Here is a 27,543-nt window from a genome sequence, read left to right as displayed (position 1 = left end):
TGTATTTGTATTGACAGGATGGGACTTCTGTGGTGTGTAATGAGTCTGTACTTCTATGGGATCCTGCAAAGCCATGCCTCAGGTAAGTGAATGTCTCTTAACAATCTGTTAAGATGCAGATAACACATAGAGTAATGTCATATGTCTGAAAATGGATTAAGAGACCATAATGTTGATTATTTCCATTGACTTCTGTGGTAATATAAAATCTTATATTTGACAGAATCATATAGTTTTGATGGTGGCAAGAACTACTGAAATCTTTAGTCTTTATGGGACAAAGTCCACTGGGAGGACTGGTTTGGTGTGTTTAATTATAGAAATTCGTCTTCGCCTTCACATGTAAGGCAACTAGTATCGTATTTCTTCCCCTTACCTCAGGTCCTATGGGAAAAGAAATGACAGTGATAGTGGATGACTTCTGTTTTCCAAACTTGAGCCAGTGGCGGAGAAAGCCTTGGTGGTAACAGCCCATTGATACCTTATAAAAACAAATAAATAAAGATAGAGTTTTGCTCTGATGACTCCTGCAATGGAGGAGACACAAGAGACACAGGTTCAGTCCTTCAGTTGGGAAGACCCCCCGGAGAAGGAAATGACAGTCCATCTCAGTATTCTTGCCTGAAAAGTCCCATGGACAGAGGAGCCTGGAGACCTACAGTCCAAAGGGTCACAGAGAGTTGGACATGGCTGAGCAATGTCCAACTAAGCACACAGAGAGCACACACATAGGAAAGAAAGAACCTATCATTAGGCTCATTCTTTCTTTGGATGTTGCTTCATAAGCATAAGAAGATGCAGCCAAAATATTTATTGAGTTTAAATAACCAAACTCAGCTATCATGGAAATGGATCGTATGACATCAGAGTTACAGCGGACTTTAAAGTCTGTCTTTGTGGGTCTCATCTCATCTGTAGAAGTACTGCTCAGAACTATCTGATGGTACCTCTAACTGGTGATCATCTCATTTTGGCCTATTATATCTTTGGACTGATCACATTATTAGAAAATTTTTAGTACATATAACTGAAATTTGTCTTTTGTCACATCCATACATTTCTTTGGTTCAACTGCTTGATTTAAATGGAAAATACCTCATCTCATGAGTCTCTAATTTTAATTCAAGGAACTGAGTTATCTTCATTTAAAGAAAAACATTCCCATGTATAATTTCCCTGATGATCATGGATCATACTTTGAATATCATTGCTTTGGAATTCTTCTATGTGAGAGGCCAGCAGAGATGTTCAACAGGGGTCACCAAACCATGGCCATGTTCTCCCGTATATACCTTCAACTGTTCTTCATGTGGCATGGATTTGAGCCTTTCTACCATCTTGATTATTTTTCCTGTGTGTGTTTGGCTTTGCTATACCACTTAAGGCATTTTATTGGAAACCAAAAATAGCACTAAAGGAGGGGTATAACTTGGACAGAGTACAGCTCAAAGCCAAGAGAAGGAGCGATAACTTCTAACCTTGTTGGCCCTTAGAGGCTTTACAGAGGAGAGGATATATTATAAGCAGGACTGATATTCACCTGGGATGCACTAGTATAGAGCTCTACTGCCTGTTTAAACCAGCATCTACCCTGCTTAATTGAGTGTCCCATTTGACTGGCCAGTTCCCTGATGTCCTGATTTTAAACGTGCTGAGTATAACCCCTGATTGGAGTTTCTTATTTGATTTAGTTGTGTCCTTGAATGGTATCTTCTTAAGAGGCCTTCCTTAACCATCTTAACTAAAATAGCCCTGCCAATCACTCCAGTCCTCTATCCTTCTTTAGTTTTCTTCATAACACTCATTATTTTTTGTCACTATATCAATCCTTCTCATCCTTTTTTTCTCCTCCTCTTCCTTTTTCATGTTCTTTTTCCTTTCCAATCCCTGTTTTCCTCTCCTTTCTTTCTTTCTCTCTCTCTCTTCCTCTGTTCCTGCCTATTTCTCTGCTTTTAAGCTCCCCAAGGACAGGGACTTGTCCATTTTGTCTGTGCACTTGGAGTAAAGATGGACACATAGACACATAGTAGGAACTCAATGTTTACATATACACAGGTAGATATATGATAGGTATAGGTAGGTGTATGTATATATATGTATATGTGTGTGTGTATATATATATATATATATATATATATATATATAAAATGAATGAAAAACTGTCCCTTTACTTTTTTTTTTTTTTTGCCCAAGTTGGTCAACTATATAATTGGTCAATTATAAAGTTTATAATAGAACTTGTTTGTATTCATACTAGCAATTCATCAATGTGGTTTTATGTCCTCACCTTGAAGGGAAATGGAAAAATGACCTTGTTAACCTTGTTAGAGATCAATGAATTCTCAGGAGTCAGTGGCTCATTAGTGCTGGTGCCTCCCCACTGGTCCTGGCAGAGTTGCTTTTCTGAATGACCTTTACTGTAATCCATCCAAGGAGCACCCCCCACCACCCCCTCAGATGTTGTTGGAGAGTGAGCTTTTTACCCAGGAACTGACTCATAATTCTGCCAGGGAAGCTGACTTCTTGAATAAAATACGTTCTCATACCAGCCCCATTGAGTCACCATGGGAGCAGGAAACATGTTGTAATGCCCTCGGCCCATCTGGCCCATATTCATTTGCCTTCCTTATGAAAAGGTATATTGTGTCTGTGTCAGTGATGCACTTCCTAGTTGGAAGGAGAGGAACAAAAAGTAAGTGTTATTGACAAAAATAAAAGGGGAACCGGCTCTGAGCTATGAGAGGGAAAAGGGATCCGATGAACCAACCTCTCGTGCATCATGCCTTTCACAACAGAGTAGACGACAGTAGACTGGTTAGCCTTTCATAAGGCCCTTCCTGTGCTTCAGGTACCCATGTTAACGGAACCACAGGATCGATGTGAACAAAGAAAGATATCTTGAAAACCCTAAAGCTCTGTACATGCTTGTGATATTTGTTTTATCTTGTTCCTCTGGACTCCTTCGTGTGGGCTCTTCTCTAAAGAAAAGTCCCAAATTTTAAAAAGAAATCACAACCACACAACAGTTTTGTTTCTATGTGGTGCATTTCAGATACCATCAACTGGACTTTAAGGCACACAATTCTGACTAGAAAACAGTCTTTCTATAGCAGTACTGTGATTTCCATCTTCACTGGGGAGTGTGGGGTCAACATTTCATTTCTGATAGTAATAAAAGCAAATAGTCAAGAATCAGTATTTGCTCTCTTTTAAGGAATTAAAGCTTGAATGATTTTAGTAGTGATAATATAATTATAATGTAACAGTTATAGAGGTGATAATAAAGCTCCCTTTGCTGAAATAAAATTTGATTTGAATTTTACATATTCTTTGTCATTTAGTTCTCACACCCAAAACACAGCAGTCAAGGTATTTTAACTCCCTTTTAGGGGTCAGAAAATTAGAATCAGAGTGACTGAGAGAGCTATCCAAAGTCATACAGTTAGTACTTAACAAAACTGTGACTACAGCTGTTTCCTCAGTTCCTAAGATAGATATTATTTTTACTAAATACATTTCCTTGGACTCTACTAGCATATAAATAATTTAGAAAAATATATTAAGATCGCAGGGGTCATGAGTTTTGCTAATTGTTAACCCTATAATAGATTGCTATGTTTTTTATTAATACATGAGAATTATTTTTACTCCGTCTTTCCCCTCATTTGAGATGTTTTACACCCACAAGCAAGAAAACCACTGTAATGTAAGCTCAAGACTCAATATTCCCGTTTTTGTTTATCATACAATTAAATATTTCCAATACTATATGCAAAGAACTTCTCCTTTGCAAGAATTCTAAAAGCAGCCTCATTTGTCACACACTTCTCTTTTGGTGTGTTTCTTTGGCAGCATGTTAGAAAGTTGAACTGTTTAAGCCACCTTTGGAGTAGAAATAAATATTCGTAAATTATGATTCCAAGTTGGGAAGATAGTTAGAATGGTACCATGTATAATCTGATGAATTTGAAAAATACTGCCATCTCAAAATTATTTGCTACAGACCATATGAAAAATGATAGCAATGAATTTTCTTCCCCAAATGCACACACACGCACACACACACACAAACATCTTTGAATACAGCTTTTTATTTCAGAGTCAACAAACTGTTGACTGTGTGCCAGGCGCAGGGCTAGATTTTTCACACATTATCATTAGCTTCACAGAAAACACTGTGATGGGGGTGGGGTGTAGAGATTCTTACAACCCTCTTATAGATTAGGAAATATAGAGCCAGGGTGGGGGGCGAGCAGGGAGGAAAAGGTGAGAGGGGAGTGTGGGGTTGGCCTCAGTTAGCAGTACTTCTGATAGGGTTTCAAAGGCCATCTTTCCTCCAAAAGCCAAGCTCTTTCTTTTATACCACATTGCCTAACCTTAGGGCTTTCTTATGCTAACAGAGGTAAGATTCCTTGATTTTTTTATCATTATTTTTAAGAAATTTGCAGAGAGTGGAAACAATAGTGTGACTTTTGGGGGATGAATTACACTATGTAAAATAAATAAGTAAAAGCATTGTGGCTTAGCCGGAATCCAGATATTGATTCAAGTTCTGACTGTTTCGCTTAATGAGTTGTTAAATGACATTAAAGTCATTTAATCATGCTGTTTCTCTGTGTCCTTACATATCAACTAAAGCAACCAACCGATTAGCAATAGCAAACCTAACCATCCAGCCAACTAAACCAACTGACAGTAGCAAAATCTCAACCAACTCTTCATTATTGCTTATTTATTAAAGAACATTGTGGGTCTTACAATAAACCATGGACATATCCAAGATACACCATTCCTATTCTTTAATTATTTTTAATGACAAATATTTATCTTACAGTGATTTCACTTTATTCTAAATATCCTGTGTTTGACCATTTCATATTGTTAGAATCCAGGGTAAATAAAGAAAAGTTCTTATTGTAAGAATCTTGCAGTCAAGTCTGAGAGAAAGAAGAGAAAAAAAATACCAAACAAAATTGCATGAGAGAGCAGAGAAAGTTATTAATCCTGTAGGGCAGTATAGAAGATTTCTCAGTCAAAGAACAACTGTTCTTTTCTAGGAGAAAATACATCTCTTATTTGGGAACAGAATAGTTCAGTTTGGCTGAAGGGATAGTGTGAAGATGTTTAGAAGCCAAGCTGGAAAGGTAGGCTGGGAACAGATTGTGGAGGACAGGAATCCCTGCAGGTGAAGGAAACATTTTTGTTTAATGTATTTTAGATACACTTGGGCAGTTCTTTGTTATTGTTTTTCTTCTACAAGGATCTATTGTATTTTAGTGCCAAGCAATGGTTCCTTCAGTTTGGGGCACAGATTCAATTTGTTGCCAGCTCCATGGTCTCATATTATTTGAATAGCTTTTTGAAAAACTCCTTACTTGGGTGTACTTGTGACATTCAGCCCTATCTCTGTTGCTCATGGCTGGCCATCCTGAACACATTTTGTTTCTATGCAATTTAGTCCAAACATTTAGAGAATGTGAGAAGAATACAGTTTCATTTTATTCTTAGACCTAAAGGTCATTGGAATTATAACATTCACCCTGATGTCCTTTAAATGTTTCTTCTTGGGAGCAGGTATCTTCACTCTTGTTTTTTTTTTTTTTTTTTAATGCTTTGAAAGACTGATGTTTATGTTTAGTTACTTGTACTTCCCAAGGGTGGGTATTGAGAAGATATTAGGGTATCTAATATCACACACACACACACAATTTATTGGTGTGATGCTGACTTCGCAGTTATAAATTCTCTAGAAAGGCTTCTTGTAATACAGTGATATTTCTATGTTTAGAAAAATGACCTGATTTTTCCTTCACATGTATGAATTAAGAGAGGACACTATTTTTTCAGGGAATACGTGAGTATATATGGTTCTCAGTGACAATGTCTGGCTTATAAGACTTTCTTCTGCCCTTTGAATCACCTTTGTTTCTGCAGGCCCATTCCACCCTTCACCCCTTAACATTTGTTTCTGCCATATTTATATGAGCTTTAGAGAACCAAATCACCATCTGATTACCGCTGACTCACTCCTGGGCCAGTCCTCACCCATTTTATTTCACTATTTTTAAAACAGCTTTTGTATTTAATGGATGAATTTCTTTAGAAAATAAAATATACCTCTATCCTGAATTAAAAAAAAACAAAACCCAAAGATTGCTTTATTCTAAAATCCACTGGGTGTTGCAATTGCTCATTTATTTTTGAGGGACAGGGAGAAAATGGGTAAATTTTATAAATAATATGAGAACCTTGGTCATAATTTCAAGTACCTGCCATACAAACCTATAAAAGCAATATACAGAATTGCCTTCTTTTGTCTTTCTCTGTTTTAGAGGCAGTAGGCACAATGAAAATACAGGATGGTTGAGAAAATGAGAGAAAAGAGACAAAACAGTCACACACTTGATAATCTAAACTTGGCTGAGTTCTGTTATTTTTGTGAATTTCTTTTCTCCTTCTGCCATCAGAATCAAAACTCCTGGCATAATTTTACATTATTAGGAAATAAATACCCTTTCCTACAGTGTTTGTAAGGTCTGTAATAATAGTGTAAGGCTCTTTGCCATCATTGTTGTTTTTTTTTTTTTTGTTAACTTCTAAGATACTTTCATATTTTTTGAAGTACTCCTTAAGCTAGGCAGGAGTATGTATTTAAAAAAAAATATTGGAGTATGGTTGATTTACAGTATTGTGTACAGCAAAGTGAGTCAGTTATACATATACATATATCCACTCTTTCTTAGATTCTTTTCCCATATAGGTCATCACTGTGCATTTTGATATATACGCCACTGTACTGATGTTTGCATTTTTCCCGTAACTTATATAACAGAACATTGTGGTCCCTTTAAAGTCTGGGCTTTCCGTGCCAGGGAGAGGGATGAACTGAAGAGTATTTGCCAACTATGCTTCCTTCAAGAAACTTATGTAGATACTCAAAAGAAAAGAAATATAAAGAGAGGTCGTTCATCAGTCACTGGTAGCTTTTTCTATATAAATATAGCTCTTTATTAATATAATATTGTGGGTTTTATTTGATTCTTAGTTGAAATATAGATCTCTATTAGTGTTCAGGCAAGCACAGATATACAAATTATTGTTCTCAAGCAGTTCTCAACCATTGTTGACCATTATTTACTCTAGCTTTGTTTACCCTTTTTCACTTTGGGAAGACACCTCTAATCATTCTTTGTGGACTAGTTTGCTGTTCAAACATTTTATACTTAATAAATTAAATTGATGCACCAGAGTTAATTCTGTCCTTCTCTAGATCTTTGGGACTTCAGATGGCCCCAAAACTCTTAATGAACTAATTTTTGCTTCTCACTTAGAAAGCCTTAATCTTATCCTCATATTTTCTAATTTGCTTTGGACTTTTTGCTCTGTCTAGTCTCCTGGGAAAACTGAATTTCTCTTACACAGGACTTTTTGACATCCATGGCTTGCTTCTAAATGTCTTTTCAGAGGTTTTTTTATTGTCCATTCAAGGTAAAGGAAAACAAAGAGGAGTGAGGGTGAGGAGAGAAGAGGAAAGAAAAAGGAGAGATGAAGAAAGAAGAGATAGTGATAGAGACAGAGACACATAGAGAGAGATACAAAGACAAAGAGCTACAGAGTCTTTCCGTAGAGGAATGTTGCTGCGTTTGATGCAATCCCAGTTATATACTTTTTCAGGTCATTAAAAAAAAAAGAAACACACTTTTTTAAAAGATACCACACTTAAATACTCTCCCTTTCTAACTGAACTTTACATTGGATGGTGTCATTTCAGAATAGCTCAGCTTCTGTTGTTTATCTCTACATTCTCTTTTGTCTTAGTATATTAAAATGATGAGATTAAATAGAAGCCTGAAATATTATAGGAGTTTCCTAGTATCTAGTGTTCTTCTAGCCAAGAGTGCCATCAGCGTCTTTAAGATACTTGTATTGTGAAGGCAGAAGACGGGAGAGATGGTGGAGGCACAGAACTGTGCATTGCCGGCATGGTAATGAAGGAAGAGGAGATGGCAGGCAAGAGTGTTCCCTATGCACTCTGCATACATAAGGTCTAGGGCAGAAACAATCTGTTTGCAATTGACACTGAGCTGTAAAATGTCTTTTCTATTAGCAGTGTATTGCTTGCGGATCAGTAGAAACCCAGCTTGTATTTAGGTCTAAGAGAAAGGTATTGCTTTGTTTGGAGGATGGTTGAAATAACGGAAATTGTGAATAAAGCAGTTAGTAAATGGAAGTGTTGGAGGAGTCCCTCCCATGGCATGCACTATTCTTAGTGAGATGCTAAGGGGAATTTCAGGAAGAAAGTGAAGCAGGGTCTTTGTTTCTGGTTACTTATTAAAGCAAGCTCTTAGCTATTTCACCTGTATTACTCTAAATATCCTATTATTAAAAATGTTCTTCCTCTCATCTACAATGCAATGATAATTTATGACTGCAAAAATAGCCATGAAGCATTATGTAATATTGAATTTTTTAATCACCAAAGGAAGATCTTGTTAAACTAAGCATGGTTTTAAATATCTTTTATTCTAATTCTCTGTAAATTGGTAATAACTATAGTGGAGTGTGTGTGTTTAACAGAAAAGAAGGAAGGTGAGGGGGATAACATTAATTGAATTAGGGAGTTGTGTGTGTGTGTGTATTAACACAAAATAGTACATAAATTTCTAAATAATCTCATAAGATAGAGATAAATGTTTTCATCTGTCTTTACCAGAGAGGAACTCCAGATTCAGAAAAGTGAATTTAAAAAGTTCAATTAACTTAAAAGCCCTATTAATAGGTGGCTTTTTCCCAGGTGGCTCAGTGGTGAAGAATCCACCTGCCAATGCAGAAGACTTGAGTTCAATCCCTGGGCTGGGGAGATCCCCTGGAAAAGGAAATGGCAATCCACTCCAGTATTCTTGCTGGGAAATTCCAGGGACAGAGGAGCCTGGCAGACTATAGTCCATGGGGTCACAGAGTTGGACACAACTTAGCAACTAAACAACTATTACTCAATGGTAAAACTTGTCTACACAATTGACTTTAAAATGCATGCTGTTTGCTCAGTACCATGCTACCACTGAATTCTTTATGATTAAAACTCTTTATTTTCTAAATATGCCAACCAAAACTCTGTCAATAATTGATACAGAGCATACACATTTGAAAGGAAACATTCAGCCAATTAAAAAAACAGAGAACATAGGATGTGATTTTTTCATGGTACAAATACTGTGTCAAAATTGATTTGTTGCTTCCTGAAGCATATATAGTACACTACAATTGCATATATTCAGATAACATATTTTTCCAAGGTCATAAAAAACTTCCTAAAGGAAAGCAGCTCTAAACAAGATTGCAGATGCGTGCAGGAACAGTGGTTCAGTGCAGATGTAGTGGGTTTAAGGGAAATGGGAAACTGTTAATTGTAGTATTCAAGGTTCAGTTCAGTTCAGGTCAGTTGCTCAGTCGTGTCTGACTCTTTGCGACCCCATGAATCTCAGCATGCCAGGCCTCCCTGTCTATCACCAACTCCTGGAGTTTACCCAAACTCATGTCCATTGAGTCAGTGATGCAATCCAACCATCTCATCCTCTGTCATCCCCTTCTCCTCCTGCCCTCAATCTTTCCCAGCATCAGAGTCTTTTCAAATGAGTCAGCTCTGTGCATCAGATGGCCAAAGTATTGAAATTTCAGCTTCAACATCAGTCCTACCAATGAACACCCAGGACTGATCTCTTTTAGGATGGACTGGTTGGATCTCCTTGCAGCCCAAGGGACTCTCAAGAGTCTTCTCCAATACCACAGTTCAAAAGCATCAATTCTTCAGCACTCAGCTTTCTTTATAGTCCAACTCTCACATCCAAGACTCACATCTCACATGACTACTGGAAAAACCATAGCCTTGAGTAGACGGATCTTTGTTGGCAAAGTAATGTCTCTGCTTTTTAATATGCTGCCTAGGTTGGTCATAACTTTACTTCCAAGGAGTAAGCATCTTTTAATTTCATGGCTACAATCACCATCTGCAGTGATTTTGGAGCCCCCCAAAAATAACCCCAAAAATAAAGTCTCTCACTGTTTCCACTGTTTCCCCATCTATTTCCCATGAAGTGATGGGACTAGATTCCATGATCTTAGTTTTCTGAATGTTGAGCTTTAAGCCAACTTTTTCACCCTCCTCTTTCACTTTCATCAAGAGGCTCTTTAGTTCTTCGTCACTTTCTGCCATAAGGGTGATGTCATCTGCATATCTAAGGTTATTGATATTTCTCCCGGAAATCTTGATTCCAGCTTGTGCTTCTTCCAGCCCAGCATTTCTCGTGATGTACTCTGCATATAAGTTAAATAAGCAGGGTGACAATATGCAGCCTTGACGTAATCCTTTTCCTATTTGGAACCAATCTGTTGTTCCATGTCCAGTTCTAACTGTTGCTTCCTGACCTGAATACAGGTTTTTCAGGAAGCAGGTCAGTTGGTCTGGTATTCCCATCTCTTTCAGAATTTTCCACAGTTTATTGTGACCCACAGAGTCAAAGGCTTTGGCATAGTCAATAAAGCAGAAAGAGATGTTTTTCTGGAACTCTCTTGCTTTTTTGATGATCCAGCAGATGTTGGCAATTTGATCTGTGGTTCCTTTGCCTTTTCTAAAACCACCTTGAACATCTAGAAGTTCATGGTTCACATATTGCTGCAACAGAATGATCTCTGTTCGTTTCCAAGGCACACAATTCAATATCAAGGTATTCAAGGTTACACTGGCATTATTCATTTGGCTTCCCATGTGGCTAACTCAGAAATATTAATTGGAACTTGTTGTCTTTTCCTTCTGGCCCAAGTACAGCAGGCTCTTTCCCTCCTCTTAAGTGTTTAGGGACTTGGTAAATGATGTTTTCATGTGGCTCAGACATTTTTTAGATATATACCACCACAAACTATTTATTTTATTTTTTTAGATTCCAGATATGAGATTATACGGTGTTTGATGTATATCACTTAACATAATGTCTCAAGGTCCATCCGTGTTGTCACAAATGGCAAGACTTCCTTTTTTTAACTGAATAATACTATAGTAATAGTACATCTTCTTTATCTATTTATCCATTGAAATTTGCTAAGTGAGTAAATCTTAAAAGTCTTCATCTCAAGGGGGAAAAAAAAGTAGCTATGTACGGAGAAGGCAATGGCAACCCACTTCAGTACTGTTGCCTGGAAAATCCCATGGATGGAGGGGCCTGGTAGGCTGCAGTCCATGGGGTCGCTAGGAGTCGGATATGACTGAGCAACTTCACTTACACTTTTCACTTTCATCCATTGGAGAAGGAAATGGCAATCCACTCCAGTGTTCTTGCCTGGAGAATCCCAGGGACGGGGAGCCTGGTGGGCTGCCGTCTATGGGGTCGCACAGAGTCAGACACGACTGAAGCGACTTAGCAGCAGCAGCAGCATGGTGACTAATGTTAACTAGACTTACTGTGGTGAACATTTCACCATATATGCAAATATCAAATCATTATGCTGTATGCCTGAAACTAACATAATGTTATATCTCAATAAAAATATTTTTAAATTCACAAAAAATAAATAAAAAAGAAAAGAACTCTGGAGGAAGAGGCCTGAGATGAGGAGGAAGAGATAGTCAGGGTCCAGGGACTAGTAGGGATGTTGTTGCAATCATCTTCACTGTCACAAAAGGTTATTGGAAGGACTTGTGCAGGTCCCTGACATTTTCTATTTATTGAATGTTCATGCTAACCAGCACATCAGAAATAGATTGGAGAAGATTTCAGTTTCTCTCAGTATGGTGGACCACGTCCGCTAAACAACCCTTTTCCTGTAAAGCAGCTAGAAATTCTGCATTTAAAAATAAATGTCTTTTAAAATGAATTGCTGAGTTGGTAAGAAATTCTCCAAGGACAAAATTGAAGTGAAAACAGAAATCCAGAAAAGAAAGGAAGCCAGCCCTGCAGCTGGCGGATGCCCAAGGTAGCATCCAGAGTCAGTGAAAAGATGTATTTAAATGCTAGGAATTTTGGATAATTTCTATAAAAATAAAGTTAATTTTTTTACCTCATTCCTTACTTCCAAACAAATCTCAGTTGAAATAAATATTTAAATGTTAAAAAATAAATTAAGCCCTAAAAGTACTAGAAGAAAATATATGCAAATATTTTCACAAGGTTGAAATAAAAGCCGTTCTAGATATATCAATCATCAAGGATGGGGCCATTAAAGAAAATTTGATATGTTTGATTACATAAAGATTGACAACATTGGTGGAGCATCACAATATTATAAATTAAAGGACAAATGAAAACTTGGGAAAATATAGGTATATGGGAGTGGTTAGCACCATCACAACACAAGGAACTCTTGCACACAAAAGAAATCCATTCAATATAAAATATATTCTTCGAAAAATGAGAAAAGATTTTCAACCAGAAGTTCAGGCAGTTCAAAAAGATAGAAACAAGTTCATCCTAAAAAGAAGCTCAAATTCATGAGTAAGATAGATACAAATTAAGCCAACAATGAGATGTCACTTTCCACCCATTAGATTAGCAAGAATTAAGGGGAACAGTCCTGTCTAGTGCTGGACAGGACATGGTGATCTAATGCCCAGGTGTGGTGTTCTGGTACCGTGTGTAGGAGTGTACCTGGAATAGGTTCTGTGGAAGACACCTTGACTGTTTGTTTCAAAGACACAAACGTGCCTCCCTTTGACCTTTTAATGAACTTTGCACACATATATCCTGAGGAAATAATCAGAGAAATGCATAAAGACGTATCCACAATTTTATTTTTCACACTTCTATTCAAATAGGTAATGCTGCAAAAAGCAATATAATCATCCATTGATAGAGGATTAAAAAAAAATGAGAATACTGTTGAGTCTTTAAAAGTAATTTTACGTTTGTTGACTGTAGCCTGCCAGACTCCTCTGTCCATGGGATTTTCCAGGCAAGAATACTGGAGTGGATTGCCGTTTCCTTCTCCAGGGGATCTTTCCCACCCAGGGATCAAACCTTGGTCTCCTGCATTGCAGGTGGATTCTTTACCAACTGAGCCACCAGAGAAGTGATAAGGAAATGAGTTTATGATAGATATTTCTGTTTAAAAACAGGTACCATACAGCATAAAGTTTTCAAAGTCTGAAACCTTTAAAACAGTGGCAGTTGTTTGCTGACATTTAGATTGCAGGGCTTTTGAGAGCTATTTATTCAATTTTCAGGAATTACGTGAGCCAGCTGTTAAACCATTGGTAGTTTGAAACTGGCTATGGTGAGAGTATTTACCCAAGGGGAAAATAATAATTGCTACAAATCAGCCCCCGTCCTAACCCCATCGCTGGTTTACCATACACCACTGTGGGCATGTGTGTGCAAGCACATGTGTGCACAGATCCAGAAAACTTTGGTAGAATGCACCCAGATCTTAATAGTGATTATTTTATGAAAGCAAAAATATGTTTGAGTTTGTTTCTACCCTTTAAAAATAATTTTGAATTATAAACAGTATATTATCATCTTATATTTATAGTTATAAATAAGGAGTAAAAATTTTTGGAAATAAAGAATGAAGTCAACATCTGTTTACACTATATGATGTTATTCACCCACTATAATGATTAGTTGATATAATGATATTAGTAACATGAACTGTATCTGGCACATTCTATAAGCCCAATAGTGTATATGTTTATTGTTAGAGAAATGAAGGAATGCTGACAGATGAAGGAAGAAATTTTAAAATATTTGTATTATTTGATCATCAGAAAAACAATAATTTATATTATTATCCTTATTTTGCAGATAAGGAAACAGAAACTTAGAGAAACTAGGCGACTTAACCATAGTCATAAAACAGTAAACAGATGAACCAGGGAACCAGAACACAAACCCTTGTGTTTTACTCCCAACCTATTATCCTTTTTCCTGGTATATCCAGGGAATTCTAACCCTTTCACTACTGAGGACATTGTTTATTTCATATTTTCTTTCTGAAGACTCCATGTATTGAAAGCAGTAGCAACTCGTTATGTTAGCAGCCATCACCAAATCTAAGAACATATTCATCCCTTGAAATAGAAATTCTATTCATTAGCTGCCAGTTCACATCCCTTCTTCCCTTTTTCATCATTCCTAAACCACCATTAGTCTACTTCCTTTTGCCATAGACTTATCTCTTCTGGACATTTCCTATAAATGGAATCATATGACGTTTTTTTGTGACTGGCTTGGAATAATGTTTTCACTTAATGTTTTCAAGGTACATCCATATTACAGCATCTTATGAGTATTTTGCTAACTTCTATTGGTGAATAGTCCCCTTGTTTATCCATCCATCATTGATGGGTATTTGATTGTTTTCATTCTTTTCTATTATGAATAATGCTACGTGAACATTTATGTGCAAGTTTTGTATGTACATGTTTTTTCCATTTCTCTTGGGTATATACATAGAAGTGGAATTGCTGTGTCATATGGGAACTCTGCAATGCAGGAGACCTGGGTTTAATTCCTAGGTTGGAAAGATCCCTGGAATGGCAACCCACCCCAGTATTCTTGCCTGGGAGATCCCATGGACAAAGAAGCCTGGAGAACTACAGTTCATGAGGTCACAAAGAGGGGCACAACTGAGTGACTTTCCCTTTCACTTATTGGAACTCTATGTGTAAAGATTTGAAAGACTTCCAAACTACTTTTGAAAATCACTGTTCTATTGTAAATGCCTTTTGAAGTATACAGTAGCAGATAAATTTCAGGTTGTATATGATAGATACCATAGCACTTTCTAGAATGGTTCCTTAAAATACATTGCATCAAAAAAGAAGAGATCACAGTCAATTCAGAGGTCTTCCCAGGACACACCCCCCTAATCTGTGATCTAGGAGAGGAACATTTGAGCATTTTCTTTTTTATTAGTGTAGTAAACTTAAATCTTATTGCTATGGGGGTTCGGAAAAAGTCCTGAATAACTCACAGTATGTAATGCAGAGAAAGAGTATCCTGGACTCAAGTCACATCTTGTCTCCATGTGACTCTCTGTCTTTATAAAATGAAGATGATCATATTGGCCCTACCTACCTTGCGGAGTTGTTCTGGAGATTCAGTGAGATAATACATTTCAAAGTTTTCCTGTAATTAGCAAAAGCAAGTATGTAAGCAGATACTCACTTGAATAAACTTGAAAACTGACACCATGCACTTGGCATATGGGTAAACACTACTGATTTTCTTTCATATATTATGAGAGTAGGACTGAGATTTTTGCACTTGAAGGTGGGTGTTGACCCATAAGAATCCACATTTTCAAATGCAAGTAAACTCTTGTCAAGAAAGAATTTCATTTGCTCCAGATATTTGTTTATTTATAAATTTTCTAAAAATTAAAATGCCTGTAGTTGTCTACTCTTCAAAACCAGTTGCTTGAAAACAAGCCTATGGTCCTATGATTCTCTGCTATGTACTTTGGCTTTGATGACTGTAAACTATTTGCAATTTGTATTATTTTTCAATTGTATTTTTCAATATAGTGGCAAAAGCAAGTGTATCCATTCATTAAGAAGGGTTTTATTAAGACAATTTAATGAACCTGGCATTTGCTAAGCTTTAGGATACAGTGGTGAACAAATTTTCCAGTGGTCATGTATGGATGTGAGAGTTGGACTATAAAGAAAGCTGAGCGCAGAATTGATGCTTTTGAACTGTGGTGCTGAAGACTCTTGAGAGTCCCTTGGACTGCAAGAGATCCAGCCAGTCCATCCTAAAGGAAATCAGTCCTGGGTATTCATTGGAAGGATTGATGTTGAAGCTGAAACTCCAATACTTTGGCCACCTAATGTGCAAAGCTGACTCATTTGAACAGATCCTGATGCTGGGAAAGATTGAGGGCCAGAGGAGAAGGGGACAACAGAGGATGAGGTTGGATGGCATCACCGACTCAGTGAACATGAGTTTGGGTGGACTCCGGGAGTTGGTGATGGACAGGGGGGCCTGGCGTGCTGTGGTTCATGGGGTTACAAAGAGTCAGACATGACTGAGCGATTGAACTGAACTGAACTGAACTGGTGAACAAATAGGTTCTGTTTTTATCTCAATTCTATCTTACAGTCTCCTGTGTTTTATGTCTAAGTGTCTTGGGGTTTCTGTTATGCACCATGACCCATGTATGGTATGTAACTATGTTTGCTTTAAAAATCAAGAATAAAGAAAGTGATTGAATTTAAAAACTCTAAAATGTATAAATGACAAAAAGGGCAAAAAATGTAAAAGATTTGATACTATGGTTCAGCTCTGTTGCTACTTTCCTGGGTGACCTAGGGCAAATTCCTTAACTTTTCTAAATCTGTGTTTCATCATCTGTAAAACTGTTGGGTTGCTTCTGATTCCAGCTCTCTGGGATCCCATAATTGGAACTGTAAGGTTGAGGTCCAAGAGCCTCTGAACTGAGTTGCCTTTCTTATTCCGCACTTCTCTTCAGTTTATCTCAGTTCATTTATGCAGCTCTGTCCACTACTCTTCATCTTAACTCTCATTCCAGTCTAAGACATACCATTTCATTCTTGGCCTTTTCTACAGTAGCTTTGTCACTGACTGTTGTTCCTCCACTCTGACTCCCTGAAGTCCATTCTTCACATGACAACCAGCACTATCTATTTAAAATGGCAAATTAAATCCTGTATCTCCTCTAGTGAGAATCTCCTCTGTGTCTCCTCTCCTCTGATGAAAATCCTGGAAGTATTCCCTATTATTATTTATATAAACTTTCTGTTCCTTACATATTGCCCCTGCGTGTTCTCGTGTATACCTGTTACCTATATCTTGTTGTATTTGACTTTCTTGATCCTGGCAATGAAGCTTCCTGAGATTCTTTCAGATATGTTTCCTTTCTTCTTAAGGCTTGACACACGTTCCTCTAAACTTCACCCCTCACCCCTTCATTTTACACCCATCAGCTCAAAAGGCAGGTAGGTCTTCAGCACACAGCCTTCCCTTCCCTCCAAACATTCAGGCTCAGTTAAGATCCCTGTCATATACTTTTTCATATTACCCTGCATTTTTTTTATGGTACCCATTCGTACAGCAACTAAATTATTTTTTTTTCAGATGCAACTAAATTATTAATTGTATAATTACTTGTTTAAATATATGGTGATTTAGTTATTTAATACCTGTCACCTTTCTCAGAGGAAATCTCCATGGGGACAGGCACAGTTTTATTTACCATTGTATCTTTAGTGCCTAGCAGAAGACTTTGCACTTATTAGGTGCTCAGCAAATACTCAGTGAATAAATGAACAGATGTAGGAAATGCCTAACAGTTCATTCTTTACCTCAGCTATGAATTATTTTGGGTGGGAGAGCATGCCATGCATATTAAGAAGTTCTGAGGAAGCATAGCTTTTTATCTCTATGCAGTTCTTGATCTCTGTTTTCGCAGTGTGCTGACACTGTGCTGTGTGATAAGGATCTAAACCCTCACAATTGGGTTCACAGTCTAGTAGGGGCTCTATCATAATCTTAAATAACGATTTTACATTGGTTGATGTCATAAGTGAGGTCCAGAGAAACTGCTATGGTGGTTTTGAAGTGAGAGAATTGACTTCAAAATGAGAGTAGCTAGTTGTGTCTAGAGGAGTTGTGTCCAGGTTAGGTCTTTAGGATTCCTGTGATTCGACTACTTGGAGATGGGTAAGAAAAGGCCCTACCGGGTGGGTCCGTCACTGAACTCTTGCCCCCTGCCAGACATTACAGATAGAGCCAAATCTCTAATCAAGAGGCTGGAATTATTTGGATCAATTTTTACTTTAAACAACCCAACCATTTAAAAAAAAAAATAAATTATTGAAATATAGTTGATTTATATGTTGTGTTAGTTTCAGGTGTACAGCAGAGTGATTCAGTTGTACATATGAAATATATCCACTCTTTTTATTAATATATTCTATTCTCTTATAGGTACTCTTGACCTTTTAAAATTTATTTTTAATTTCATTTACATAATAAAATTAAGTTTTGGGTGTGTGAAATAAATGAATTTTGGCAACTACATACAGCCATGTAACAACCACCACAACAATTAAGACACAGAAAAGTCCCATTACCCTCCAAAATTTCTCTCATGCCTTCCCCCACCCCAAGCCCCTAGACAATCATCAATCTCTTTTCTGTTTCTATAATTCTGCCTTTTCCAGAATTTTATACAGGTGGAATCATATGAAACTGGGCTTCCTTCACTTAGCATAATGCATTTGAGATACGTTCACATTGTCAAGCATATCAGAAATTCATTCCTTATTGCTGAGATGTATTACATTGTAAAGATAATACCACAGTTTGTTTATTCATCAACAAGTTGAAGTTCATTTGGCTGCTTCAAGATTTTGACAATGATGATTAAGTCTGCTATAAACATCTGTATATAGGCTTTTGTTTGAACATGAGTTTTCATTTATCTTTGTTAAATACCTAGAACTAATATTGCTAGATCATATTGTAAGTATATATTTAACTTAATAGAAAAATGTCAAGCTGTTTTCTAAAGTGGTTGTACTTCATTTTGCTTTTGCATCAGCAATGAATGGGAGTTCGGCTTATCCTTGTTAAAACTTGTTATCCTTGATAACACTTCTCCATGCCATTCCTTATTAACAATTAGTATTTTCCCCTTTAAAAAAAATTAGCCATTCTAATGGGTGTGTGGTAGTATCCTTTGTGATTTTTAATTGGCATTTATCTAATGACTAATGATTTGGGACGTTTTTTCATATGTTTATTTTCTCTTTATATAGTTTCTTTGATAAAATGTCTGTTGAAATGTTTTATCCCTTTTTAAATTGTTATCTCATTGAATTTTGAGAGCTCTTTACATATCTGTTTACATTCTTTATCAGATGTGGGATGTTTTTAAATTTTTTTCTCATCTGTAACTTGTATCTTGCTAACCCTGAATTTTTCCAGTTATCTTCAAGCCCTATCGGCCTGTCACTGAATCTACCATTGTTCTCCTTTTCACTCTGCATGTTTACAGAGCTTCTTGGCTTGTTCAGGCACAATGTGGGGTGTAAAGCTGAAAAGGTCAGTTGTCCTGTGAAAAGGAAACTTTGGTAGTTGAAAAGAGAGTCCCTATATTCAGTGGTCTGTAAGCCATAGGCTGATATTCTGAGTCCCATAGGGGATGTACAGATAGTGTGCTATACTACAGAGCAGTGCTATTCATTGAAGTTTCTGTTTATTAAAATATTTTGAGCATAGACTCCATAAGAGAGAAGCAATGTAGGTCTTGGATAATTAAGTTCCAGAAATTATAGTAAAGTGGCTGCTTCATGTATGATCAGTGAAGATAATATTGGGGGTTGGGGTGGAAAAGGAACAGGCACTGGGCAATGTCTTTCTCATCTTGACAAATCCTAGTTTGTCTTTCTCATCTTGATAAATCATAGTTCTCTAATCTAACAATTGTGGAGTGAGAGGATCACCTCAGAAGAGACTAGAGCTTCATTGTCCACCATCCCTGAGCCCAGGTTACTGTAATTGCTTCTTTTGTCATCATTTGTGGTTGTGTAAGTAAACACAGAAATAACAAATGGATAACTTCCCTGGTGGCTCAGTGGTAAAGAATCCACCTGCAATGCAGGAGATGCAGGTTTGATCCCTAGATCGGGAAGATGCCCTGGAGAAGGGAATGGCAACCCACTCCAGTATTCATGTGGGAAGCTCCATGGACAAAGGAGCCTGGCAGGCTATAGGCCATGGGGTTGCAAAGAGTTGCACATGACTTAGTGACTAAACAAAACAAAAGGCATTCCATTCTTGACATGTCTGGAGACACACATGTGTGTGAGCCATGAACAACCCCAGGGAGCAAACGTATTTCCCAATCCAGTCTTCATCTCTACCATAGTCATCATTAATATGTGTCACTCCTAAGTCAGTTTCTTACCCTGTATAAACCTAATCTCCCACCCTTATGCTTAACTAAATCATCCCACACCCTATAATCCAGTCCCAGCTGATTTATAGACTAGTCATGCCTTTACTTACAATGTTCCACCAGCCTGGACTCCTCCCTTTGTGTCTGTCAGTGCACATTTTATTCATTTTTCAGGCTTAAATCAGATGCTGTCTCTTCTGTGAAGGCTTCATTGAACTCTCCACCCTCCCCTACAGTCGGAATTAAGAGCTCCTTCTGCCCTCTAATGACATGGTGCATCTTTTTTCTTTTTAGCATTTACTTTATTTTGCTTTGCATTGAAATTAATTATTTGCCTGTCTACCTTCTTGAGATAGTGAGACCTTTGAGGGCAGAAACTGTATCTTCCCTTTGTCTTTATGCCTCCAGAAGAGTCAATTAGAAACTATTGCATGTAGTAGGTTCTCACTGAGGGTTTATTGATTGAAAGACATGGCATAACCCACAGTTCCCTTTGCTTTGCGACCCAGACAGAAGAGGTGTCTGAGTGGCTGGTAGTGGTAACTGGAGCTGACAGCATGATCCGATGTGTTCTAAGCAAATGCAGTCTGTATCCCTACTGGCTGTGATTATGCTTTACTGTCTAGAATAAGAAAAGGACGATTTGATTTTGAGTAATAAGCAACCCAGTTTTAACTGTGTACCTTAAATGCCTTTCATTGTTCTGCTTAAGGTGATTTTCTACCAGCATGAAATGTTCTCCTTCCCAGACAGTTGACGGAGGAGCTGAGTCATGCCTGACTATACTTAATAAGACAGAGGCAGTCAATGCCCGAGGGAGCAGCCTTCGAGGACGAGCTGACTTTTCTGATTCCTCAGCTTTTTAACAGTGGGTGTTTGAGAGAAAGTTGAGCATGAAGATAGCTTCGAAGTGTCCACTGGAAACGAGACTACATGATAACACTCTGATTCAGACAGGTGTGATCCGCCCATTGCTCTTGGCTATGACATGTGCCTGCTGACACTGGAAACTGCTAATCACTGATTTTATTCTCCTCAGTAAAGAGACTTACTCAGTTTGGTCAGCTTTCTATTAACAAGTGCCCATCCACTCCCACCCATATCCCTGAAAAACAGGCTTGATTTTACATTTTTAAGATTCAAGCTAGAAAACACTCGATAAACCCATCACGTTACAGAGATGGAAAGAGTTAGAGATCATCTGGTTTTACATCTTTGTAGTATCCATGAGAAAACAAAATTCAAGAGAAGAGAAGTTATTTGGCCACAGTCATGATTAAATTTTAGACTCTGGAATGAGGCAGATCTGGGGTAGAATTCTTCTCTCACTTACCTGCTATTGTTAAAAGATAAATTCAGGCATATTAAAGTTTTTAAGAGTTTATTTGAATAAAAATCACTTCAAACTGGGCAGTGCCAAACTGGATGTAGTTAGGAGCACTTCACAGAGGGCAACTAGGGGCAAGACTTCTATAGAGAAGAGGTGGCAGCAAGACAAGGGATTTATTTGCTTGGCCATAGCTAACATGGTTGCATTAGATGAAAAAGCTCAGTTGGCTCTTTGTGACTGATTGTCCTTAGATTTTGACTTTCTTTACCTTGAAGTATCCCAGGCTTAGGTTTTGTATTGCTTAGGTAGGCTTCCAAGACATTACAATCACCTCAGTCTGAGGGCCTCCTTTTTTAATTAATTTCACACCGTGTAATCCTGCAAGTACTCTTTGACTTACTAAGGCTCTCATTCCTCACTTGTTAAATGGGGACAATAATAAAATCATCTGAAAGAGTTGTTGTGAGAATTAAAAGAGATAATAAATGTAAAGCACTTAATACTTGGCATATAGAAAATATTCAATACTAGGTGGCCAAATGGTATTGTCACTGGTAGAGTTGGTGCAAGAAATCAGATCTGTTGACCCTATATTGTTATTCCCTATAAAGAATACTATTAGATGTACCTCAGGAACTATATTTAATGGCAAGGAAGTTTAAAGATATGTCTGAAAATGAATTTGTATAGTCAAAGAAAAGGCTCAGCAGTTTACTATGGGACTTCCCTGGTGGCTCAGCAGTTAAAAATCTGCCTATAATGCAGGAGACACGGGAGACATGGAGTTGGGCAACATGGAGTCAGGAGATCCCAAAGAAAGGCAATGCCAAAGAATGTTCAAACTACCACACAATTGCACTCATCTCAGATGCTATCAAAAAAATGCTCAAAATCCTCCAAGCCAGGCTTCAACAATACATGGACTGTAAACTTCCACATGTTCAAGCTGGATTTAGAAAAGGCAGGGGAATAAGAGATCAAATTGCCAACATCTATTGGATCATCGAAAAGGCAAGAGAGTTCCAGAAAAACATCTGCTTCTGCTTTATTGACTATGCCAAAGCCTTTGACTTTGTGGGTCTCAACACACTGTGGAAAATTCTTCAAGAGATGGGACCTTACCTGCCTCCTGAGAAATCTGTATGCAGGTTAAGAAGCAACAGTTAGAACTGGATATAGAACAACAGACTGGTTCCAAATCAGGAAAGGAGTATGTCAAGGCTGTATATTGTCACACTGCTTATTTAACTTATATTCAGAGTACATCATGCAAAATGGTGGGCTGGATGAAGCACAAGCTGGAATCAAGATTGCCAGGAGAATTATCAATAACCTCAGAAATGCGGATGACATCACCCTTATGGCAGAAAGTGAAGAAGAACTAAAGAGCCTCTTGATGAAAGTGAAAGAGGAGGGTAAAAAAGTTGACTTAAAACTCAACATTTGGAAAACTAAGATCGTGGCATCTGCTCCCATCACTTCATGACAAATAGATGGGGAAACAATGGAAACAGTAAGAGACTTTATTTTGGGGGGCTCCAAAATCACTGCAGATGGTGACTGCAGCATTGAAATTAAAAGACTCTTGCTCCTTGAAAGAAAAGCTATGACAAACCTAGACACCATATTGAAAAGCAGAGACATTCATTACTTTGCCAACAAAGGTCCATCTAGTCAAAGCTATGGTTTTTCCAGTGGTCATGTATGGATGTGAGAGTTGGACTATAAAGAAAGCTGAGCACCAAAGAATTGATGCTTTTGAACTGTGGTGTTGGAGAAGACTCTTGAGAGTCCCTTGGACTGCAAGGAGAGCCAACCAGTCAATCCTAAAGAAATCAGTCCTGATTATTCATTGGAAGGATTGATGGTGAAGCCAAAACTCCAATACTTTGGCCACCTGATGTGAAGAACTGACTCATTTGAAAAGACCCAGATGCTGGGAAAGATTGAAGGCAGGAGGAGAAGGGGACAACAGAGGATGAGATAGTTGGATGACATCAGTGACTTGATGGACATGAGTTTGAGTAATCTCCAGGAGCTGGTGATGGACAGGGAAGCCTGGGGTGCTGCAGTCCATGGGGTTGCAGAGTCAGACATGACTGAGCAACTGAACTGAACTGAACTCTTTTTAAAATTCTTTTGCCATATAGGTCATTACAGAGTTTCTAATCCACCACCTCTGTTGTCACTTTCTCCACAAGGCTGGGAGCCACAGCATTGAGAGGTGGAAATTACCCAGAGAAGAGTGTCCTGGTCTTAATAGTTTTGCCTTGAGATATATACCTTGAGTGAACACACAGATACATGAAACAGAGATATATACAATGACAGTCAAAGTTGTGTGCTCCCAAAAGCCTTCTTGGTATGACTGCAGACCCTTTTCTTGATCTAGCACCTATTTCTCTTGTTTTCATTTTTCTTCTTTATCATAATTATTTGCTTTTATTCAGTGGCAGAACATTGGCATATAGCCCTTCATGAGTGTCAATGGAAAATGTGTGTACTGTGTGAAAGAGGGCTGATAATAGGGTTATTAGCTAAAAACTTCTGCATTTGGTCTCTTCAGAGTGTTTGCTTTTGCTTCCTATATTAAAAGTTTATTCTTCTGTTTTGCTTCCTATGTTTCAAGAGCTCTGGATTTCAGAAAAGTTGGTTTGTGTTTTCTGCTTTCTCTTTGAAAATGAATATATGAGACAAATGTTCTAAACCCTATAGTGAGTCAAGAAGCTGAGCATAAATTTAAGCATAAAAGTTCAAACTTTGATATACCAGGAGTAAAGAAAAACAAAAATTGATGGAAGTGTGGTATAAATTATCTTTTGTAATTGGTTTTATAGGCAGAAGTCATGCATGACATGGGGCAGATAACTAGGAATCTGGAAGATTCCATCCAGCCTCTGCTCCTAACTCAGTCCTTTTTTCAGGCATCCCTTCAGCCCTCTGGTCCCAGAGTCTAGTCAGTATAACATGTCCTGGAAGGGGATGATTTGTAATCTTCCAGCTCCAGTGCATAGTCGTTTTCTTAGAAGCACAGTGAGTTAGAAGTGTCTTAAGCATTCAGAAACTTGGACCGTGATTTAGTCTTGGCATTTATCTTTCCAAGACCCTGCTCCTCCTTTTGGAAGCTGACACTGTTCTCTAGATGAGGAACTACTGGAAGCCCAGCCACTCGGAAACCTGTACCTTATGAATTCTTCCTGTACCCTCCATCATCATTCACACCTAGACATTTCCCAGACCCTTAATGCTCAGCTTTGTTGCTTGCTTCACCTGATTTTCTCTCAGAATGTTTTGTTTTCTGCCTGTAACTACCAGCTTTCAAGAAAAATCTACATGCTTGACACATTATTAAAATTGAATGAGACTGCACTTGCATTTTATAGGTGATGCCTCTCTTAAATGCACTGGGAGGATTGTAACCCATGTCTCTTCCTCTGGCAGGTAATGAAGATCTCAAACACCCTTTTACTCCAGGCAATTTCCTGAGAATTTATGGGGAGATTGCTGGCAAAGCTCACAAGATGCTCTTTTTTTTTTTTCTTTAGCTTTGTCATTGTTTATAAAATATGATTGCCGATCTTGAGGCATGGGAATCATATAGCTTTTAATTAAAAACTGAAGGCCTCTGATGTACTTTGCACTGAGCACGCCTCCCTGAACCTCCAACTGGAATGTAAGACTTAAGGAGGGAGGGTATAGAGACCACTTGAGTATATGGAGGGCTTTGCATTTCCATCACAGGGAAAAGTGATCGCTTGGCTATCATTGCTAAATAGGAAGTAGGTTTATGCTTAGCCTGCTTTCTACATTTTAAGAGTCAACTCTTAATTTTGAATTTTCTGTCCGGACTCTGGTAAAACACAATAAAAGCTTGAAACAAATGCACGTAGTACTTTTCCCTGCTATCTTTCCAGTTTTTATTTCCCTCATCTGTGAAAATCAACATAATAATTTTAGCTAAAATTTGTTAAGTTACTAGGCATCCAAGCATGTGGTATTTTCTTGTGTGATCTTTTTTACCCCCATCAGTAGTTCCATGAGGCAGGAACTTGTATTTGGTCCACGAGGTAGGAACTTTCATGAGCTTCATATTTTGCTTCATGTGTTATTACACATGAGGAAGCTGGGGCACGAAATCTTTCTTTCCAAGTGCCACACCTATGGGCAGGGCTGTCACTTGTTTTAATATCAACCTCAATGATAAGACCCATATGTCACCTGTAAAATGAGAGGGAGAATTGGGTGGCTCTATTATGCAGAACACATGTAGAGTTCCCTCCTGTGCTCCACTATTACTCTTTTCTGTTTCAGTCTTCCTGCATTGGCTTTCTTGCCCATTTCAACCTGTTTTCTAGGAGAATATGCTATTGTACTATTTACATTGCTAATACCAACTGGGAATGTTTGCACAGATCTGTATTTCACCAGAATGATGGAGTAGAAAGAACATGACACTTGCCTTGAAAAAAAGTTTCTATGTTTGCCCGTGAGCTCTGAGTCATTCATCAAGTTAGCTCTCTGGGCTTAGCTACTTCATATATAAAATGGGAGGGTTGTTCTAGATGTTTCAAAAACTCCCTTGTAGTCTAACAGTCTCAAATACCATGTTAGAGGGGAGTCCCCATAGGTTGAATGTTAACAATATTTGTCGGGCTATATTTAGTTTGAAATTATCCATACTCTGTTTGGAATCAAGAAAGAGAGGAATATAATATTAAGAATAGTGAGGACTACTGAAGAGCTCTCTGTTGAACGCATTAAAAAGGATTGTCTGTTTAGTCTTAAAACCAGCCTTCTTTGACACATAGGAATATTTACTTGCACTTGCCCCCATGGCTAGCATGTAGCAGAATAAGGATTCAAACTGGAATTGACAGGCTCCAGAGACTCCACAGGTGGCTCAGTGGCAAATAATTCACCTACCAATGCAGGAGATTGAGTTCGATGCCTGGGTAAGAAAGATCCCCAGGAGAATGAAATGGCAACCCACTCCAGTATTCTTGCCTGGAGAATGCCATGGATGGAGGAGTCTGGCAGGCTACAGTCCATGGTGTCACAGAGTCAGAAATGACTGAGAAAGGACATGCAGAGGCTCTACAGGGAAAGCCCATGTCAGGATATGAGATCTCTTTGGTCCCTCCCCACCTCTATCATATATAATTAGTCCATCTCTCAGGTATGTCTTTTATCTTCTCTTAGCTTCATTCACCTCATCTGTGAAATGAGGGTATTACCAGATATCTACTGGAATAGAAGGCTACAACCATATCTAAGACCCATGTGTTTTGGGATTCTGTGATGATGTCCAAAATGCCTTTACTTCCAATACTGAGGGCCTACTTCTTGAATGAAGATTTGAAAGCAAAGACCTTGCTTTGTGCTACATTTTTTTTATATCCCCTACAACTCTAGGAGCCAAGCAAATATTGAGTAATAATGAAAATAAAGAGAGCGAAGGCTGCTGATTTTATGTGAATAGTAATTGGATATTTACATCTTAATCATGGATTAGAAAAAATTGCTTGGGGAAAAAACATAAAAACCAGCTAATGACTGCTTAGAGTTTCCCTAGTGCACTGTGTCACACTTGACATAAGCCAGTTTATTTATTGTCACAACAGCCCTGCAAAGAAAATCACTCCCTTCAGCCACATGAGGATGCTCATTACAGTGATTTTTTTTTAAAGAAAATAATGGAACCATGGTAAAGAGGCAACACACCCACAATCCATTCTTTAGCCTGCTCACCCCTGCTGCCACTTTGATGAGAGAAGCAGAGCCTTTTCTAGGCAGCTGTTAGATAATGCTATTCCATATTTCTCCTTATTATACACAGCAGCAGGAAGGGCAGCTATGGGCCTTTCTTGGACATTAACTCATGATGATGAAGGGTCTCTTTGTTGGTGCTCCAGACACCAGTTGGGGGATGACTTGATGGAGACCAAGAGTGAGCCTGGAGACCTTCAGCAGCTCTTCTAGACCTGAGAACTGTAAACATTTCTAGAGCACCAGGGTTTTTTCTCAAGTCCTCTGTCACAAGGAGAGCTCTGTAGAAAGTGACACTCATGTTCACAGACTGGGAGAAAAACAGCCACATGGCAGGTATTGAATAAAAACCAAACTGTTCAGAGACCCTAGAGTGCCGGTGCTAGACAAAGAAAGATCGTAACTCTGTGATCCTTCAGATGGTTTGATTTTGTAACTGTGAGTATCGCCTGCTTTGGTGTATGTTTTAGATCTAAACATCACTGGTTTTGTTGTTTTCAACCAATTGTGAGATTTCATTGTCCTTTTTC

General features: G+C 38.1%; 1 protein-coding gene across 13 annotated transcripts in view; it reads left to right on the top strand.

Moving 5' to 3' along the window:
• IL1RAP (interleukin 1 receptor accessory protein) overlaps positions 1-27,543 on the top strand; it is a 244,081-nt gene that overhangs the window by 58,293 nt on the left and 158,245 nt on the right. For all 13 annotated transcript variants that reach the window (NR_190886.1, NR_190885.1, NM_001430307.1 and 10 more), the window contains one exon: positions 18-82. Coding sequence is in view for 11 of the 13 variants with exons in the window: in XM_015471911.3 (XP_015327397.1) it covers positions 18-82 (65 nt within the window). In the remaining 2 variants the exon portion in view is untranslated. The remainder of the gene's footprint in view (positions 1-17; positions 83-27,543) is intronic.

The sequence above is a fragment of the Bos taurus genome, chromosome 1 (genome assembly GCF_002263795.3).
Source record: "Bos taurus isolate L1 Dominette 01449 registration number 42190680 breed Hereford chromosome 1, ARS-UCD2.0, whole genome shotgun sequence".
Taxonomy (NCBI): domain Eukaryota; kingdom Metazoa; phylum Chordata; class Mammalia; order Artiodactyla; family Bovidae; genus Bos; species Bos taurus.
The sequence above is the reverse complement of the archived record's forward strand: the minus strand, read 5'-3'. Positions and strand labels throughout refer to the sequence as shown.